Source organism: Aulonocara stuartgranti (assembly GCF_965226115.1).
Source record: "Aulonocara stuartgranti genome assembly, chromosome: 12".
Lineage (NCBI taxonomy): Eukaryota > Metazoa > Chordata > Actinopteri > Cichliformes > Cichlidae > Aulonocara > Aulonocara stuartgranti.
Window position 1 is genome coordinate 38,656,563 of NC_138948.1, and position 15,938 is coordinate 38,672,500.

The 15,938-nt window shown below is 45.9% G+C and overlaps 2 protein-coding genes across 7 annotated transcripts in view; both read left to right on the forward strand.

Annotated features, from left to right (window-relative positions):
- The window catches only part of rad17 (RAD17 checkpoint clamp loader component), a 23,533-nt gene extending 18,418 nt beyond the window's left edge, over positions 1 to 5,115 (forward strand). For all 3 annotated transcript variants that reach the window (XM_082555321.1, XM_082555322.1, XM_082555323.1), the window contains 3 exons: positions 2,726 to 2,846; positions 3,899 to 3,956; positions 4,506 to 5,115. In XM_082555321.1, coding sequence (XP_082411447.1) covers positions 2,726 to 2,846; positions 3,899 to 3,956; positions 4,506 to 4,698 — 372 coding nt within the window. In that variant the 3' untranslated portion in view covers positions 4,699 to 5,115. The remainder of the gene's footprint in view (positions 1 to 2,725; positions 2,847 to 3,898; positions 3,957 to 4,505) is intronic.
- A 1,909-nt stretch (positions 5,116 to 7,024) lies between these two features.
- ccdc125 (coiled-coil domain containing 125) overlaps positions 7,025 to 15,938 on the forward strand; it is a 30,635-nt gene continuing 21,721 nt past the window's right edge. For 2 of the 4 annotated variants that reach the window (XM_082555336.1, XM_082555333.1), the window contains exons 1-4: positions 7,025 to 7,292; positions 12,358 to 12,631; positions 13,018 to 13,076; positions 13,163 to 13,249. In XM_082555336.1, coding sequence (XP_082411462.1) covers positions 12,379 to 12,631; positions 13,018 to 13,076; positions 13,163 to 13,249 — 399 coding nt within the window. In that variant the 5' untranslated portion in view covers positions 7,025 to 7,292; positions 12,358 to 12,378. Of the gene's footprint in view, positions 7,293 to 7,421; positions 7,606 to 12,357; positions 12,632 to 13,017; positions 13,077 to 13,162; positions 13,250 to 15,938 lie in introns of all 4 variants that reach the window. The other 2 variants (XM_082555335.1, XM_082555334.1) reach the window with 2 other exon arrangements.

Consider the following 15,938-nt stretch of genomic DNA (forward strand, 5'->3'; position numbering starts at 1 on the left):
TTCTTTTTGTGCTCTGACTTTTCTCTTTTGTGCTATTTAAACTATTCAGCTTGTGTCAGTAAAATCTGACAGTATTTTCATGGAGGTTCATGACGCGACTCTAAATGCTTCTACGTGTTTTCAGCTACAGGCACCATTCAAAGTTGATACCAGGACATTGTTCCAGTTTCATGCTTCATCGTCAGCTTCAGTCAGAGACACACTGAGTGTAGGAGGGATGATAGAGTTCATCCTTCATCTACTGCTGAGCCCATATTTTGCAGCCATAATTTTACCCACAATTCATAGAGCCACACTTCTTCTTTCAAATAGCTCGTCTCTCCAAACTAACAAATGCAAACATTTTGATGAAAGTGGATCCAAGCAGGAGGAGAACCTTCTAACTGAAGCATGGGGGGATATTTTAGTCTGTCTGAACAGCAGGACAGACCCTGTTTTTGTCCTCTGATGATCACATGTTTGACATCAGGAACATAACAAAAATATGTTTGTGTAGAACTTCTTGGCACTGAGTTTAAAAACCATTGCTTAGTGTCCTGGATTTAGAAGCAGTCCATTGATGGCTGCACCAGGCTCAGTAAGAGGGATTGGTCACAGAGTAACATGATGTGAGCCATCACTGCAGCTCAGCTGTTGGTAGGAAGGGAACAATAAACCACCCAAACCATATCTGGCCCTCTGTGGGAAAGTATTTGCCCAAAGCCCACAGTGACAACGAAACGTCTGGAAAAATATTCTGTGAACTGAAGAGTTCAGTTTATTTTGACAGGTTTGAGTCACAGCTGGTGCAGCACTAACATGGCATTTGATAAAACATCATCACACCAGTCAAACGTGGTGGTGGTGGTGGTGTGCTTTGCATGGCTTACACGTGAAATCTGCTCTCTACCAGGAAACTGAACGAGAATGTCAGAAACAAACCAGGTTCACCTCTGAATGACTGATGAAGACACTCCAGCACCTTCAGTTTTTAAAAAGGCCCAAACCCCATCGGCATGAAGCTAAACAAGGGCGATTGTGGCTCAAGAGTTGGCAGTTCGCCTTGTAATTGGAAGGTTGCCGGTTCGAGCCCCGGCTCGGACAGCCTCGGTCGTTGTGTCCTTGGGCGAGACACTTCACCTGTTGCCTACTGGTGATGGTCAGAGGGCCCGGTGGCGCCAGTGTCCGGCAGCCTCGCCTCTGTCAGTGCGCCCCAGGGTGGCTGTGGCTACAATGTAGCTGCCATCACCAGTGTGTGAATGTGTGGATGACTGGATATGTAAAGCGCTTTGGGGTCCTTAGGGACTAGTAAAGCGCTATATAAATACAGACCAGTTACCATAAACAGGCTGTTCATGCTTAACAACCCTCCAATGTGGCTGAATTCAAACGGTAAGGAACAGTTGGCCTAAACGTCTCCACATCGGTGTGAAAGACTCGCTGTGACTAATCATAAAGGCTTGATGGCAGCTATTGCTGCAGTCGCCTAGTGGGACGACTGCCAGTGAAGATGCTGTTAAGCCCAGTATGTGCAGGTGTCCTCTGAGTGGGAGACATTTAGAGCGCTTGCTATGAAGGAGATGGTGTGTAGCTCCAGGACACTCTTTGGTAGTTCGTTGTCAGATGCAGAGCCATCAGGTGAGCCACACCCTGGTGTGCTCTTTTCATGACCTGAGATGCTGAATACGAGCTGCGTTGGTCTGCTCTCGGGTTGCTTCCTGGATCGCTCTCTGTGATAACAACGAGGATATTTGTTGTAAATGGGGGGGTCCTCCCAACCCACTGTAGTGCAACATGATCCTACTGTCTCTGTATTCTTGTTGAGAGATGACCCAATGCCACAGAAGGTGTTTGGCTCCCTCTTGTGGCAGAACCGGGTGTTGCAGTCCAGGGGATGTGCAGCCTATGCATGCATGGGCGGCACATGTTTGGCCAGGTGTCATGTGGCTGGACACCGCTGAGGACCTTCTCTTGTGGGAGATGCTAGGCCGTCCTCTTCCTCTGGGGGACCAACTGTCTGTGACTGGGGGACCCTGAGTGGCAGTAGGTGGGATGTGTTTTCTAGGCCAGTGGGTTTGGATACTGGGATCCTGTGGAGCTGTCTGCAGGGGATTTTAAGTGTCAGCATGCTGGCTGGTGCCCAGTGACCTGGACAGACATGCAGCGAGCGGGTGGAGGTGTGGGCACGGCCTGGGTCTATGAAGGCACAGCTGCACGGCGTCGCCCTCTTTCTTTTTCTCTTCACGCTGCCGTGGCAACGGTGGTGCCAAAAGGGCCAGCGCCTGGATGCACTCATCAGAGATGTCACGTTTCCTTTTTCAAGAACACCGACAAATTCCGCCACCTTACCTCGCGTCTGGACGATGGTGCTGAAAGCCCTCTGTGGCTGCTCCGGTGAGGTGGAGACGTGATGGAGCCCAGCTCCTCCCAAAGCTCACTGCCATCAGTTGAGCAGAGTTTGTGGTCCCTCAGATCTGTCAGTCCATGTACACTTTTCAGTTGGACAGTTTCACCAAACACTCGCTCCCTTACAGCCCTGCAGTGGCTCTCTCTGAAACAGCCTCTCAGCCACACACGGCTTCAGTCCCCTGTGAAGTTTGGAGCGTCATAGTGATGTTTCTTATTTGGATCATTGCTCCTGTACAATAAGAGTGTATTTTTCAGGGGATGCAGTTTGATGCAAATCATTCCAAACTGCACATAGTGACCAGTGATGGTGTGCTAACTCTGCTGTTGTCCCTGGCAGCACTGGGAGAACTGTGTGGCTGCCCAGTCCTTGTTCCGGAGCTTTTGCCTGACTCCGCTCAGCCTGCAGACTGAGCTGCTTCCATACTTGGCCAAACTCACCAACCCTATGAGGAACCAAGGTAAGGCCCACGGGTACACGGGGGGTACTTTCAGGGAAAACCTGTTTTATTAAGGAGTGGAGTTTGCAGACAGATGTTCGTTTGTGCCACAGCACCTCATTAGAAGTGTGACTCTGCAGCATCACTCGGAGGATCCAAACAGCACTGACAGCGCTCCAGTTCTTCCACTTTTTTTTTTTTTTAAATACTTTCTCGCAAGGGAAACCAACACATTCACATATTCCAAAATACACAACGCCTTGTTTTACTTACACATACTACATATTACACAGGTGCATGTTCCATTCAAACAAATTCACAGCTGTCCCTCTGCATCACAGAGGTATCAGTTTCTAGTCTCTTGACGTATAACGATCCCATCGTTCCCAAAGTCTCTCTCCTTTCTCCTTCTGTAGCCGCAGTGAGAGGGTAATCAGCCTATGCATGCATGCGCTGTCAGCATTTTCCAGATGCACTGCAGTGTAGCAGTGACACATGTAGTGTAATAGTAGTGACACAGCGTTAGTCAAGCCTGTTTTCACTGGAAACTTTCAGTATAACAGTTTAACAATACCTGAAGGAACTTCACAGTATTGTTACCTGAGCACGCTGACCGTGAACAAACATCCTTCCTGGGATGTTGTTCGATCTTTTTAACCAGCTGCTTAAAGCCCTCCATTGCATCCATGTCACTGCTCAGTTCCAGTCACAGAGAGGTGCAGCAGTGATGCTCAGCTGGGCTGGTTGTAGTTTTTGCCTTAGAGCAAAGCAGGTTTGTTGTTTCCACCTGTCACTGTTAGCTAATACATCACGTCACCGTATCCATCACTCAGTATGATTTATTTAATTATTTTTGTGACTCGTGTGAAAATGATTCCTGATGTTGTCACACAGCTGTGTGGCCTCCTTACAGAGCTCAGAGCCGAGCATCATTACTGTGAGAATCACATGTTGAGTCAGTGGTAGTTGTTGCAGTGAATTGAGGCATCACTCACATACCTGATGTAATGTTAGTGATGTTAATGTGCTGAGCACAGCTGTGGACTCATGTCTGTGCTGCTCTGTTCCTACAGACCAAATCACATTTATCCAGGATGTGGGGCAGATGTCACTGAGGAGATTCTCCAGCAGGTACCACACTCTGTCATTTACTGTCAAACAGCACAGGATGTCTTTATTGTCACTACACAGTTGCAGGAGAGCAGGTAGAACAGGAGTGATTGGACTGAGGGTTGGATGGCTGTTTTCTTTCACCAGCTGTTTGGTCCTTGTTGCTGTTCTTTCTTTCGTTTCCTGGAACATGTCAGTAGGTTGGACGTGGTGCGCTTGTTTTATCAGCTCTGTTTGTGTGGCTCCAGCAGGCTGAGGTCATCATAACTGTGATCAGACCGAAGAACAAATGTTTCTGTTGTTTTAACAAAGTAACGATGTATTCTGACAGAACAGTAATAATGCCAACAGAACTTTGTGTGTTCTACTACAGCTGCTGCAGTGTTCATATTTGCTATTGTTACAAATGTACATGTTTTAAGAGTTTTCTTCTTTTGTCTCTTTAAAGTTCTAGTTGAGCTCCTGTTACCGTGGATACTGTAACACATCATAGTGGTGTCCCGTGTCAGTGACCTCACGTTTTAACCTGATCTTTGACCTCTGATCTTTGGTTTTCTCTTGTGTGTCCAGATTAAAACCAGAGGCTCTGACAGACAAAGAATCAGGCGAGCTGGAAATGGACAGTGAGGTGGAGGAGAAGGAGGAGGTGAAAGAGGCAGGTGGTGCTGAGGAGGGTCTGCCAGCCAGCCAACCCCAGCCCACCTTAAATCAAGTCCTCCTAGAGGACGAAGACCTGACCATAGAGGAATACATCAGTGACTGAGCCCTCTGTGCTGTATCCACTGATACGTTTGTGTTCTAGAGGAAGTTCTCTGCTTTGTGAATAACTTGTTGAAGTTGGTACTTTTCTAAGTCACAAACCCACGGTGGCCCCCAGCGTGACTCCCAGCAGACCCAGCTCCTTCCACAGATGAGTGTTTCTGCCTCTGAGGTATCATCACCTGTCCCACAGAGCCTGCATGTCATCCTGTAGTTTTACACAGGCTGATAATCCTGAGGATCGTTCATCGTTACAATAATCTAGAAATCTCTCAAAGTGAAGCTAAATTATTTGGTTCTGTCAGTTAAACTTATTATTTATTGGTTTTGCTGAGTGACTGTTCAGGATCGATGACTGTTCCCCGTTACAGTCTGTTTAGTAAAGGATCAAGTGTATGAATAAATGTAAGAAATGAATGCAGTCTTATTGTTGGACACACCTTCTTCCAATATTTACTCAACAGTTTCTAGTGACGCTCTGCAACATGCTCCATCTGCTGATGGTGACTCACTAAACTCCTCCATCATAAAGTTGACTGCGTGAATGAAACAACCAGAGTGTGATAGCGTTGAAAGCAAAGGTGGACTATTACAGAAACATCTACAGGTATAAAAACACAGCATCACAAACTGTGATCCTCAAACACACCTGTCAACAGAACCTGTTTCACCTGAGCACCACTGTCAGTCACACGGTGCTGTTAGCATCACGCATGTGCCTTTACATCGATGTAGTTTCATGTCATGCTTATCGCAGCCTGAAGGATCCAGTGCTGAGAGCTACATCTGATTACCTGTTGGTATATTTGTTGTAGAGAAATGACCGAAGTGCTGCACTCTGATTTATTCAGGTTGTGTTGGACAGAACTAGGAGACGTCTTGATGCTCGATCATCCAGGTAAGAAAATCCAAAGGTTGATTCTGTTCATGTGGACGTTTCAGTGGGAGAAACGTTTCATCATCATCAGGTGACTTCTTCCGTCTCAGCTGACTGCAGGTTTCCAACCTTAGAAACAGGACATGTGCACAGTGACTGAAACTAGCAGCACTGATTGAACACTGGGCTGGGGAGGTCAGTTCCATACAGGGATGCTTCCCCACACTGAGGGCCCAATGGATTGGGCCATGGAAAGTCTTGGAAAAAGGTTTATGAAAACATGGATGACCTAACAGCGCCACACACGGGAAACTTAGGCTTTGTTAGGTCGTCATTGGAGTTTACTGGCTGATTCATCACAAGAAACGTCAGTTGCAACCACAGACTTTAATATATTGAAGAAGTGTTTTGTTTTAAATAAAATAAAAAAAAGAAGTTTTATTTTTTATAAATGCTGGTGGTTGTTCATTAAACTTCGTTTGCAAATGTGACCTGTTCAGAACTAATGATTGTTGGTAAGTTCAGCACAAGGAGCTGGGTCAGGTCACCTACCAGTGCGAGGCCGGTGGTTTGATCCGCGGCTACTCCAGTCTCCAAGATACTAACCTCAAATTGCTCTCTGGTGCATTAATGGGACTGAATGTGTGACAATGTTAGAAAAGGTGCTTATATTTGAATTGGTGAGTGAGATGTTCTAGTAGAAAAACACTTTACAGGGAAACGACTAACTAATGTTAGTTTGGTCCTCACGTCTCCGAGTACAGTTTACTCTTAACTCATGTTGTTATGCCCGTCATTGTGGAGGAAGCAAAGAAAGAAAAATATATATGAAGAAATATTCTTGGGTAGATCGTCTACAGAGACATCCCCCCCTTTTCAGGTAAGCTTCTCTTCCACGTTAAAGAAGTCTATAACAATCTGTAACCATGTTTTTACTGCACAATCAACAGTCTGACGCACAGCCGTCTGATACACGCAACAGTAAAAACTGTTAGAGAAAAATGTGTCTTTTAATAACAACTTCTTTCTTTATGCTGATTCTACATTAGGGTAGAGAAACAGCAACACGTTGCAGCAACACGTTGCAGCAACACGTTGCAGCAACACGTTGCAGCAACACGTTGCAGCAACACGTTGCAGCAACACGTTGCAGCAACACGTTGCTTCTCCTGAGCACAGCTGTGTGTTGTCTCAACAGTGAAAATCATGTAAATTAAGATGAGAAATTAATTGATTGACTTCTGTAAACGCATCATATTATATTCCGAGGTGTTTTTAAGGTATGAGTGTGTAGACTTATAATAAACAATGCATGATAATAATGCTGGTTAATAAACTTCCCAACTAGACACATAACGATGAACTGTTGAGTGCAACTTTTATTTCTGTGCTGAGGTATTTAATCTTCATGCGACTACTCTTTAAAAACGATGAAAGAAGCCTGTGTAAACAAACATAACCAGTTAATATAAAAACCAGTTAATCTGACACACCGGAAGTCGTTTCGTGTTGGCGCGTGCACTGTGCTGGAGGTTTCAGACGCGGTTGGTCGCTGCTGGGCGAAAAGCTGTTTTTGGACTTTCTAATGTGTATTTTTACTTTCTTTTTTCCGTCTCCGCTTTAACTTCGCAGGTTTCGCTCTGAAACTATAGTTTCATTAAAACGGATCTTCATCCGGGTCGGAGCAGACGCAAAAGCTTACCTTTGTCTCAGGTTCGCAGGTAAGAGGAAGTCATTCAGAAAACAGCATAAATTTTGACATTTTAAAAACACTTCATACCTTTAATGCACGTTGTTTCTGTCACATGTCGTCTAATAATCATTTGTATTCTTTTGCTTTGTGTGTTTAGTCTCTGCTGTATGATAGTTTTGTTAGCCTCCACTTAAAGTAATGTAGTCAAGCTAGCTCCCACGTGCTGCAGCAGAGAAGTGATTTCAAAATAAAAGCGGCGAGCTGGCCAGCGTGATTTCAAGATGAGCAACGAAAAAGATGAGATACAGACTCATGCATAAATACAACAAAGGAATATAAATGTATGCAAAGGTAATAATTAGAAAGTAGCATTGATGCACATAATAAATTGGAGAATAAGACTGTATTAACATTAAAAACAGTCAAGTAGTGGTTTCTGAGTTCAGCGTGGACGTGGCTGGAGAGTAAAAACTGTTCAGGAGTTGTCCTGTGTGAGTTAGGTCGTTTGGAGGTGTGGCCCCTGATTGACCTGAGGTGCGTCTGGAGGGCAGGGGGTCAAACAGGTGGTGAGTGGGATGTGAAGGGTCACCTGTAACAGCCCTAGTTTTCCTGAGACAGGAGGAGCTGATGATGACCTCGAGTGGTAGCAGCGGGCAGCCATTGATTTTGGTCAGTGTTAATGAGCCTCTGCGCAGCCTCCTTGTTCTCTTTTGGCCCCTGTGTACCAACACCAGGCAGGAGGAGAGCACGCTCTCCACTGAGGAGTGGTGGAAGGCCAGCAGCTCCTGGTCCAAGTTTTTCTTCCTCAGGACACGGAGGAAGTGCAACTGAGGTTGGTGGCGACGTAGGTGCCCGAGAAACCTGAAGGTGGAGACAGTTTCCACCTGTTTTCCATTTTTAATGAGAGGGAGTGGACTCGTCTGTGCCTCCTGAAGTCCATGATGAGTTCTTTGGTTGGATGTTCAGTTTCAGGTGGTTTTCTGAGCAGCAGCAGGACAAATTCTCTACCTCTGCCCTGCACACTGTCTGATGTCTGTTAGAGATGAGACCAGCCACGGTGGTATCATCGGTATACTTAATGATGACGGTGGTTGGGTGGGTTGGAGACTGGGGCCGGTTGGTGAGGAGGTCTTTGGCCCAGGGGAAGGTGGCAGAGGGGATGTTCTGGTGGTCCAGTTCGTTGATTTTTGGGATTTTTGTGTTAAACGCTAAACTGTAGTCGACGAGGAGCATCCTCACGGAGCTCTTCCTGTTCTCCAGATGGCTCAGTGCTCTGTGGAGGCTGATGGTGATGGTATCCTCTGTAGGCTGGTTTGCTTTGTAAGCAGACTGGTGGGTATCGAGACAGGAGTGGAGGCTGAAAGCCTTTATTGTCATTATACGCAGTATAACAAGATTAAAAAGCAGCTCCATAAAAGTGCACATATGCTAGCACATTATAAGAAAGCCTATAATAAAATAACCATAAGAATAATATAAATACACAGCACAAGAGTGACAGAGTTTGAGCACCGACAGTTTAAAACAGACATGAGTTCAGAGATATTTCAGTGCAGATTACTTTGGTGCAAGGTTGAGTTTGGTGATAGCTTTGGGGAAGAAGCTGTTCCTGAGTCTGTTCTGGCCCACATGGATCTGAAGCGCCTGCCAGAGGGCAGTAGGTTAAAAAGATGGTAGCCGGGGTGGGTAAGGAGGGCAGGGTGTTTCTGGCCCTGCTGAGACAACGGGAGTTATAGACGGCAGACGAGGAGGGCTGTGGGCAGTGGATGATTCTTTGTGCTGTGTTCACCACCCTCTGCAGTCTTGTCCTGTCTGCCTCCGTGCAGCTGGCGTGCTGCACTGTCACTGCATAGGTCAGCAGGCCCTCGATGGTGGATCTGTAGAAGGTCACCAGCAGTGTTTAGTTGCTCCTTCCTGAGGAAGTGTAGCTGCTGCTGGGTCTTCTTGCCTCCACTTGCTCTACACATTCACCGTTTATGTGCAGGGCGGCACAGCCTGAAGTCCAGGATGAGTTCCTTGGTCTTGGTGATGTTAAGTGCCAGGGGTCTGTAGGTAGTCTGTGATGTGCTGAGACACTGAAGTAAAGATGCCACTGAAGGCTGTGAGGTGGGAGTTGGTATATTCTCATTAACTATAGCTGCCTTTCCCAGCAGCAGGTTGGTTTTTCTAGTCCATGCTAGTTCCACTTCTTTGCCACTGATGTGCACTGGTGTGTACATCCTTCTTTCTCCTGAAGCAGATGATCACTTCCTTTGTTGTCTTCATATTGAGTGGAAGGTTATTGTCTTTAAATCACACTGCAGCTGTGTTGCACTTCCTCCCTGTAGGCAGATCAGCCTCACCACCGATGTGTCATCAGCAAATCTGACCGTGACACTGGTGTTATGTGATGGGGTGCAGTCATGTGTGTACAGGAAAGGGCTTAACAACAACCTTGTGGGGCTCCAGTGTTAGAGCGGGGGCGTGATTGGTGCTCATCCAGACTGTTAGTCAGGAAGTGCTTCATCCAGAGGCAGATGTTGGTCTGTTTGCCCAAGTTGGACATTTTGAAGAAGCCTGCTGTACAGGGTGGTGTTAGCAGCACACGCAGCAGCCATGCACATGTCCCTGGCTGTTCGATTGCACTGCAGTTTCCATTTTAAGCTATAAATGCTGACAGATTTTGCCTCAAAGTTAATGCGGTGCTGCAGTCACAGGGTGATCTACCAACAGTAATAATAATTTACTAACAAAGATGCAGCAGGTTCACTTCAGTGATAACCAGCTTTCTGCCAAGAGGAAGAATGATCAGCTCGAAAATCAGCAGACCTGAGGGAGTGATGTCAGCCTTTCCAGAATAATCCGGTGCAAGCTCAGGTTCCTGCTTCCCTGTGAAACAGCAGGGCAGTGTGTACAGATGAGAGGACGGTGAAGGAAGATGTTTCTTATAGATACAGATACAAATCTGTGTGCACTGTGCAAAGGGCTCCGAGGATTAAGACACAGATGCCGTATTTATCCAGAGAGAGCAGCGCAGATCTCCTTTTGAAAGTCATTCCTGATAAATCCTAACACTGTTGTTTTCTGTATGTATCATGTTGCTTTCTTCATCCACCCTGACACTGCAGTGTCACGTTTGTCTGCATGTGTTTGATGTTCACATTCAGTGTAGGTGGCAGCATTTGTGTCTGTGCTGTATGTGGAATGGAGACTTTGAAAAAGCACTTCATCATAGGCACAACTATAACCATCTACTATAGTGCTGTTCGATATAACGATGTATATCAGATGACGATATAAAAACATCTATCGTTTCATTTTACGCTATCGTTTGTTTCGTGGTGTCGCAAAATAAACTGTTTACGGTAATATTTTTCATGGTTCTGATGTCACTGTAGTGGTTATATTAATAAAGTTCTCTCTTTCTCTTATATTTTATATAGCCACACTACAGACGGACAAGCGCCTGTTTTTATGCGTTGTCGTTAGCAACAACGACGGTAACACCATGGTGTGTCCGCTTGTTTATGTTCCACATAAACTTTTCACAATAAAGCTCAAGATCCTGTTGAGACTTTTCAAAATAAACTGAATCACGTGAAAGAGCAGATTATTTACGGGTGAGAAGTAGAAAAGAGCCGCCAGGTGCTAAAAAATAAACCTTAGACTCAAACGTTAGAACAGGCTTTCCCCGCAGCACGCCGTGTAATAAATACTCACAAAGAAAACGGCGCCGTTACAACTTATGTCTAAAAATGTGTAGTTTCATGCATCGGTTAAAACACTCGACTCCAGGTACATGACACGCAGCTGGAAACACTTCATGCAAGTCGAGCTGCTCGAGATTCACAGAACTTACAGAAAATGTTACATTGTTGTGATTTATATCGTTATCGGACGATAGATGTCTTATATCGGGATATGAGATTTTCGTCATATCGCACAGCCCTAATCTACTATACACTTAAAAAAATGAAGCAACATGTTGAAACACATCAGATCTCGATGGGTCTTGATGTCACTCATGTGCTTGTATGTATGGCTGATACGGTCCAGGCGTGCTCTTAATGAGATGATGGATGGTGTCCTGGGGCTCTGCTCCCAGAGCTGGACCAAGGCATCACCCAGCTCCTGAACAGTCTGAGGTGCAACCTGGTGGATAAACTGAAACATAAAGTTCCCGAGGTGTTCTGTTGGATTTAGGTCTGGCAGCCACAGAGGCCAGTCAATGGGTTCAATTCCTTGATCCTCTAGGACATTGGTGTCCAACTCCAGGCCTGGAGGGCCGGTGTCCTGCAGGTTTTAGATGCGTCCTTGATCCAACACAGCTGATTTAAATGGCTAAATTACCTCCTCAACATGTCCTGAAGTTCTCCAGAGGCCTGGTAACGAACTAATCATGTGATTCAGGTGCGTTGACCCAGAGTGAGATCAGGACACCGGCCCTCCAGGCCTGGAGTTGGACACCCCTGCTCTAGGAACTGCCTGGATACTTGAGGTTGACCATCGTCGTGCACCAAGAGGAACCCTCGACCCACTTCATCAGTGCACCTTGGACAGCAGGTCCAAGGAGTTCATCCCGATACCTAATGACAGTCAGGGTGCTAGTGGCTAGCCTGTAGAGGTCTGTGTCCCTCCGTGGACATATCCCCAGGCCATCACTGACCCACTGCCAAACCAGTCATAGTAAACGATGTTACAGGCAGCATAAAGTGGCTCCTCCTTCCACGTCTGTCTCTTACTTTCAGCTGTAGTTACACCCATTACTGTAACAAGTGCAGTGTGTTACTTTGCAACAACTGTCCGTGTTATCCTCATCCACGTTATTGAACAGAAAACGAGGCTGCATTTCATGTTCCTGGAGCTTCTTATCAACAGTGTCATGCATTTTAATGTTATATTATAATGATTACATGTACCTCATTTACAATGAAACAAGGAAAAATGCAAATAAAAAATTTCTACACATTCAGGCAAAAATCATAAAAATCCCATCCAGACTTCTGTACTTGGTGTACGTAGGAATATCTAAGGACTGGCTACTTGTCTATACGCAGTATTTAAATACTTGTGTTGACCACCTGTGATGAAACCAGTATGTGGCCTGTGTCCAGTTTAGCTGGGACCTTTTTCAGATGGAGGAGCTCAGTGAGGACTGCAGCCTGAAGGATGACATGGTGGATGGGGACCTGGGTGATGGGATAGGAGTCACAACAGCACTCAGCTCCACTAGGATGAAGAGTGACAGAGTGAGCGGTCGCTCAGAGAGTCGGCTGCTCAGGACAGACCCGCTGCAGTGCAGCAGTCGAGCAGGAGAGGCCGTCTGGACTCCTACAATAAAAACTGCAGAGACACAGCAGAGAGCCCAGCGGGAGCTGTCATACTTTGGTAACACTTTCTAACATGTGTTTCTTACTGTTGTACAGAAGACACCAAAGAATATACACCATATCAGCACATTTCACCATTTTTAATTATAACTGGATTTTTTCAGTTGGACGTGAAGAAGCTTTTTGGATCAGCAATGAAATGTCTTCAAAGAACATCTGAAATCTACTCATTCACTCAACTTAGCAGTTAAACATCCTGTCCCTGTGACTCACATCTCTGGCTTTTTAGAAATATTTTACATAGTGTTTCAAATGTTATCATACGACACTAGTTACACAGCTACGCTAGCTAGTTTGGGTTCTGCAGCCTCTGCTCAGTTTGAACGTCTTTGACTACACTGACAATGTTGTCTTGATAAAAGAGCGTCTTCTGTGACTGTATAGGCTCACTCGTGGACCTGTCTAAAGACGAACTCAAGGAAAGACTACAGGAAGCAACTAAGGTAGGACAAAAGTAGAGCTAATGTAACTAATGTTGTCAACTTGATTGTAGCCTGGAAACTAACAAGTGCTGCTTCTTTGTTGGCAGATGATAGATGGACTATGCTGTGAGCTTGATGTAGCACACCGTTACTTTGAAGGAAAATATGAAGCTCTGAAGATTCTGCAAGGCAAGGTAGAGCGGCACATTACAGCTTATAGTAGCTAGCTTAACTTCTTTGGACTCTATTAACAATACTTTTAGGACTTTTGCAAGACATTACGCCAGATTGAACCAAGTTTTAATATAAATTATAAAAAGAAAACGGAGTGAAATAAAAGTTTGATTTTAAAGGAGAACATGACTTAGTGTTTGGGGAGAAACCGTGGATGGACAGATCGATCCGCACTGCAGTAAACGCCAGGACCGCCTCCCACAACGCGGGTCTCGCCACTGGCGATATGAGCGCCTACAAAGTGGCCTCATACGGCGTGCGGCGCGCGGTGAGAGATGCCAAACGCAGGTACCGGGAACGTGTGGAGTCCCGCTTCCACCAGGGCGACACACGGAGTATGTGGCACGGACTACGCACCATTACGCACCATTACGGACTACAAAGCCAGGGACACTGCGCCGATCAACGCCGACTCTGCATTCACCAACGAGCTGAATCGGTTCTACGCCCGTTTCGAGGTTAGCCAGGCGGCTAATGCTATCTACCGCCTGACTACCGAGGACAGTGACGTCATCAGCGAGAGACCGGTGACCAGCATCGCGGAGCATGACGTCCGAGCGGCACTGAGGAGAGTGAACACAAGGAAAGCGGCGGGGCCAGACGGCATCACCGGCCGTCTGCTGCGCTGCTGTGCTGACCAGCTAGCAGGTGTGTTCACTTACATCTTCAACGAGTCCCTGGCGAAGTCTGTGGTCCCCACATGCTTCAAAAGATCCACCATCATCCCTGTGCCCAAGAACAGCAACCCCTCATCCCTGAACGATTACCGGCCAGTTGCACTGACCTCGGTAGTAATGAAGGTGTTTGAGAGGCTGCTGAAGAACATCATCTCCTCCTCCATCCCAGACACCACAGATCCGCTGCAGTTCGCCTACAGATCCAACAGATCCACAGAGGATGCCATCGCCCACGTCCTACACACCACTCTCAGCCACGTGGACAAGAAACAGGGTAACTATGTGCGAATGCTGTTTGTTGATTACAGTTCAGCGTTTAACACAATAGTGCTCTGCAGACTGTTCACAAAGCTGAGGGATCTGGGACTTAACAGCCGTCTGTGTGCATGGGTGTTGGACTTCCTCACTGGCAGAACTCAGGTGGTGAGGGTGGGCAGGTGCTTCTCCAACAGCATCACCATCAACACAGGAGCACCTCAGGGATGTGTCCTCTCGCCACTGCTCTACTCCCTCTACACTTCAGACTGTGTCAGACTGCAGTCCTTCAAGTATCTTGGTGTCCACATCTCCTCAGACCTGACATGGGCTGCCCACATTCAGGTCCAGACCAAAAAGGCTAGGCAGCGCCTGTATCACCTACGACAACTGAGGAAGTTCAGGGTCTCTCCAAAGATCCTCAGGATTTTCTATACAGGCGCTGTGGAGAGCATCCTCACACAGAACATGACATCGTGGTTCGGGAACAGCTGTGTGAAGGACCAAAAAGCTCTCCAGAGAGTGATCCGTACAGCAGAACGCTGCTGCAGGATTGCTCTCCCCCCGCTTCAGGACACCTACACCAGGAGATGCCGGACTAGAGCAGCGCAGATACTGAAGGACCCGTCCCATCCTGGCAACAAACTGTTCCAACTTCTGCAATCTGGTAGAAGGTTCCTCATCCTCCGGGCAAGGACAGAGACACTCAAGAGGAGCTTCTATCCCCAAGCCATCCGTGCCCTAAACACACACACCCGCCCTCTCACATCATCTATAATTGACTGAGACAGGACTCTTCCAGACACTAAACCAAGGCACAATGTACATTTCAATTCCTTTAATTTTAAATATGTTTATATTGTCTATCCTGTAAAATAGTCAGATATCTATTCATATTAATGTACAGAATTCACCTGCTTGCTGCTACTACTGCACATTCACCCAGTGTATATACTATATGTATGTGTGTGTGTGTGTGTGTGTGTGTGTGTGTGTGTGTGTGTATGTATATATATATATGTGTGTGTGTGTGTATGTATATATGTATGTGTGTATATATATGTGTGTGTGTGTGTGTATATATATGTGTGTGTGTGTGTGTATATATATGTGTGTGTGTGTGTGTGTGTATATATATATATATATATATACACACACACACACATACATACACTCTCACTCACTCACTCTAGGGGTGCAACGATATTCGTATCGATATTGAACCGTTCGATACAGTGCTTTCGGTTCGGTACGCATATGTATCAAACAATACAAAATTTGTAATTTATTTTTTTGATCAAGGTCTTTTTATTGAACAAAGAATTGCTTCCAACAACAATTATGGCAAAATTAACAGACAGTTATGCCCCCACCCCCCCAGAACAGTGTAACTAAAACCCAGCCAGAGAGGAAAGGAGAGACAAAATAACATAAAATAAAATAAAGTTACAGATACGAAGTAAATAATAAAATAAATGAACAACAGCAAGAGAAAAAAAAAAACAAAAAACAAAAAAAACCCCACTCACACGCACATTAAGCAATAGTATCCGGACTTAATCTTTCAAAGTAAGTAAGAAAAGGTTGCCATGTGTCATAGAACCGCCGAACCGAACCTTTTACAGTGTAGCGGATCTTTTCCAGCTGAGTATAGTACATGACATCCTTAACCCATTGCCCATATACAGGTGGAAGTGGCTCTTTCCATTTCAATAAT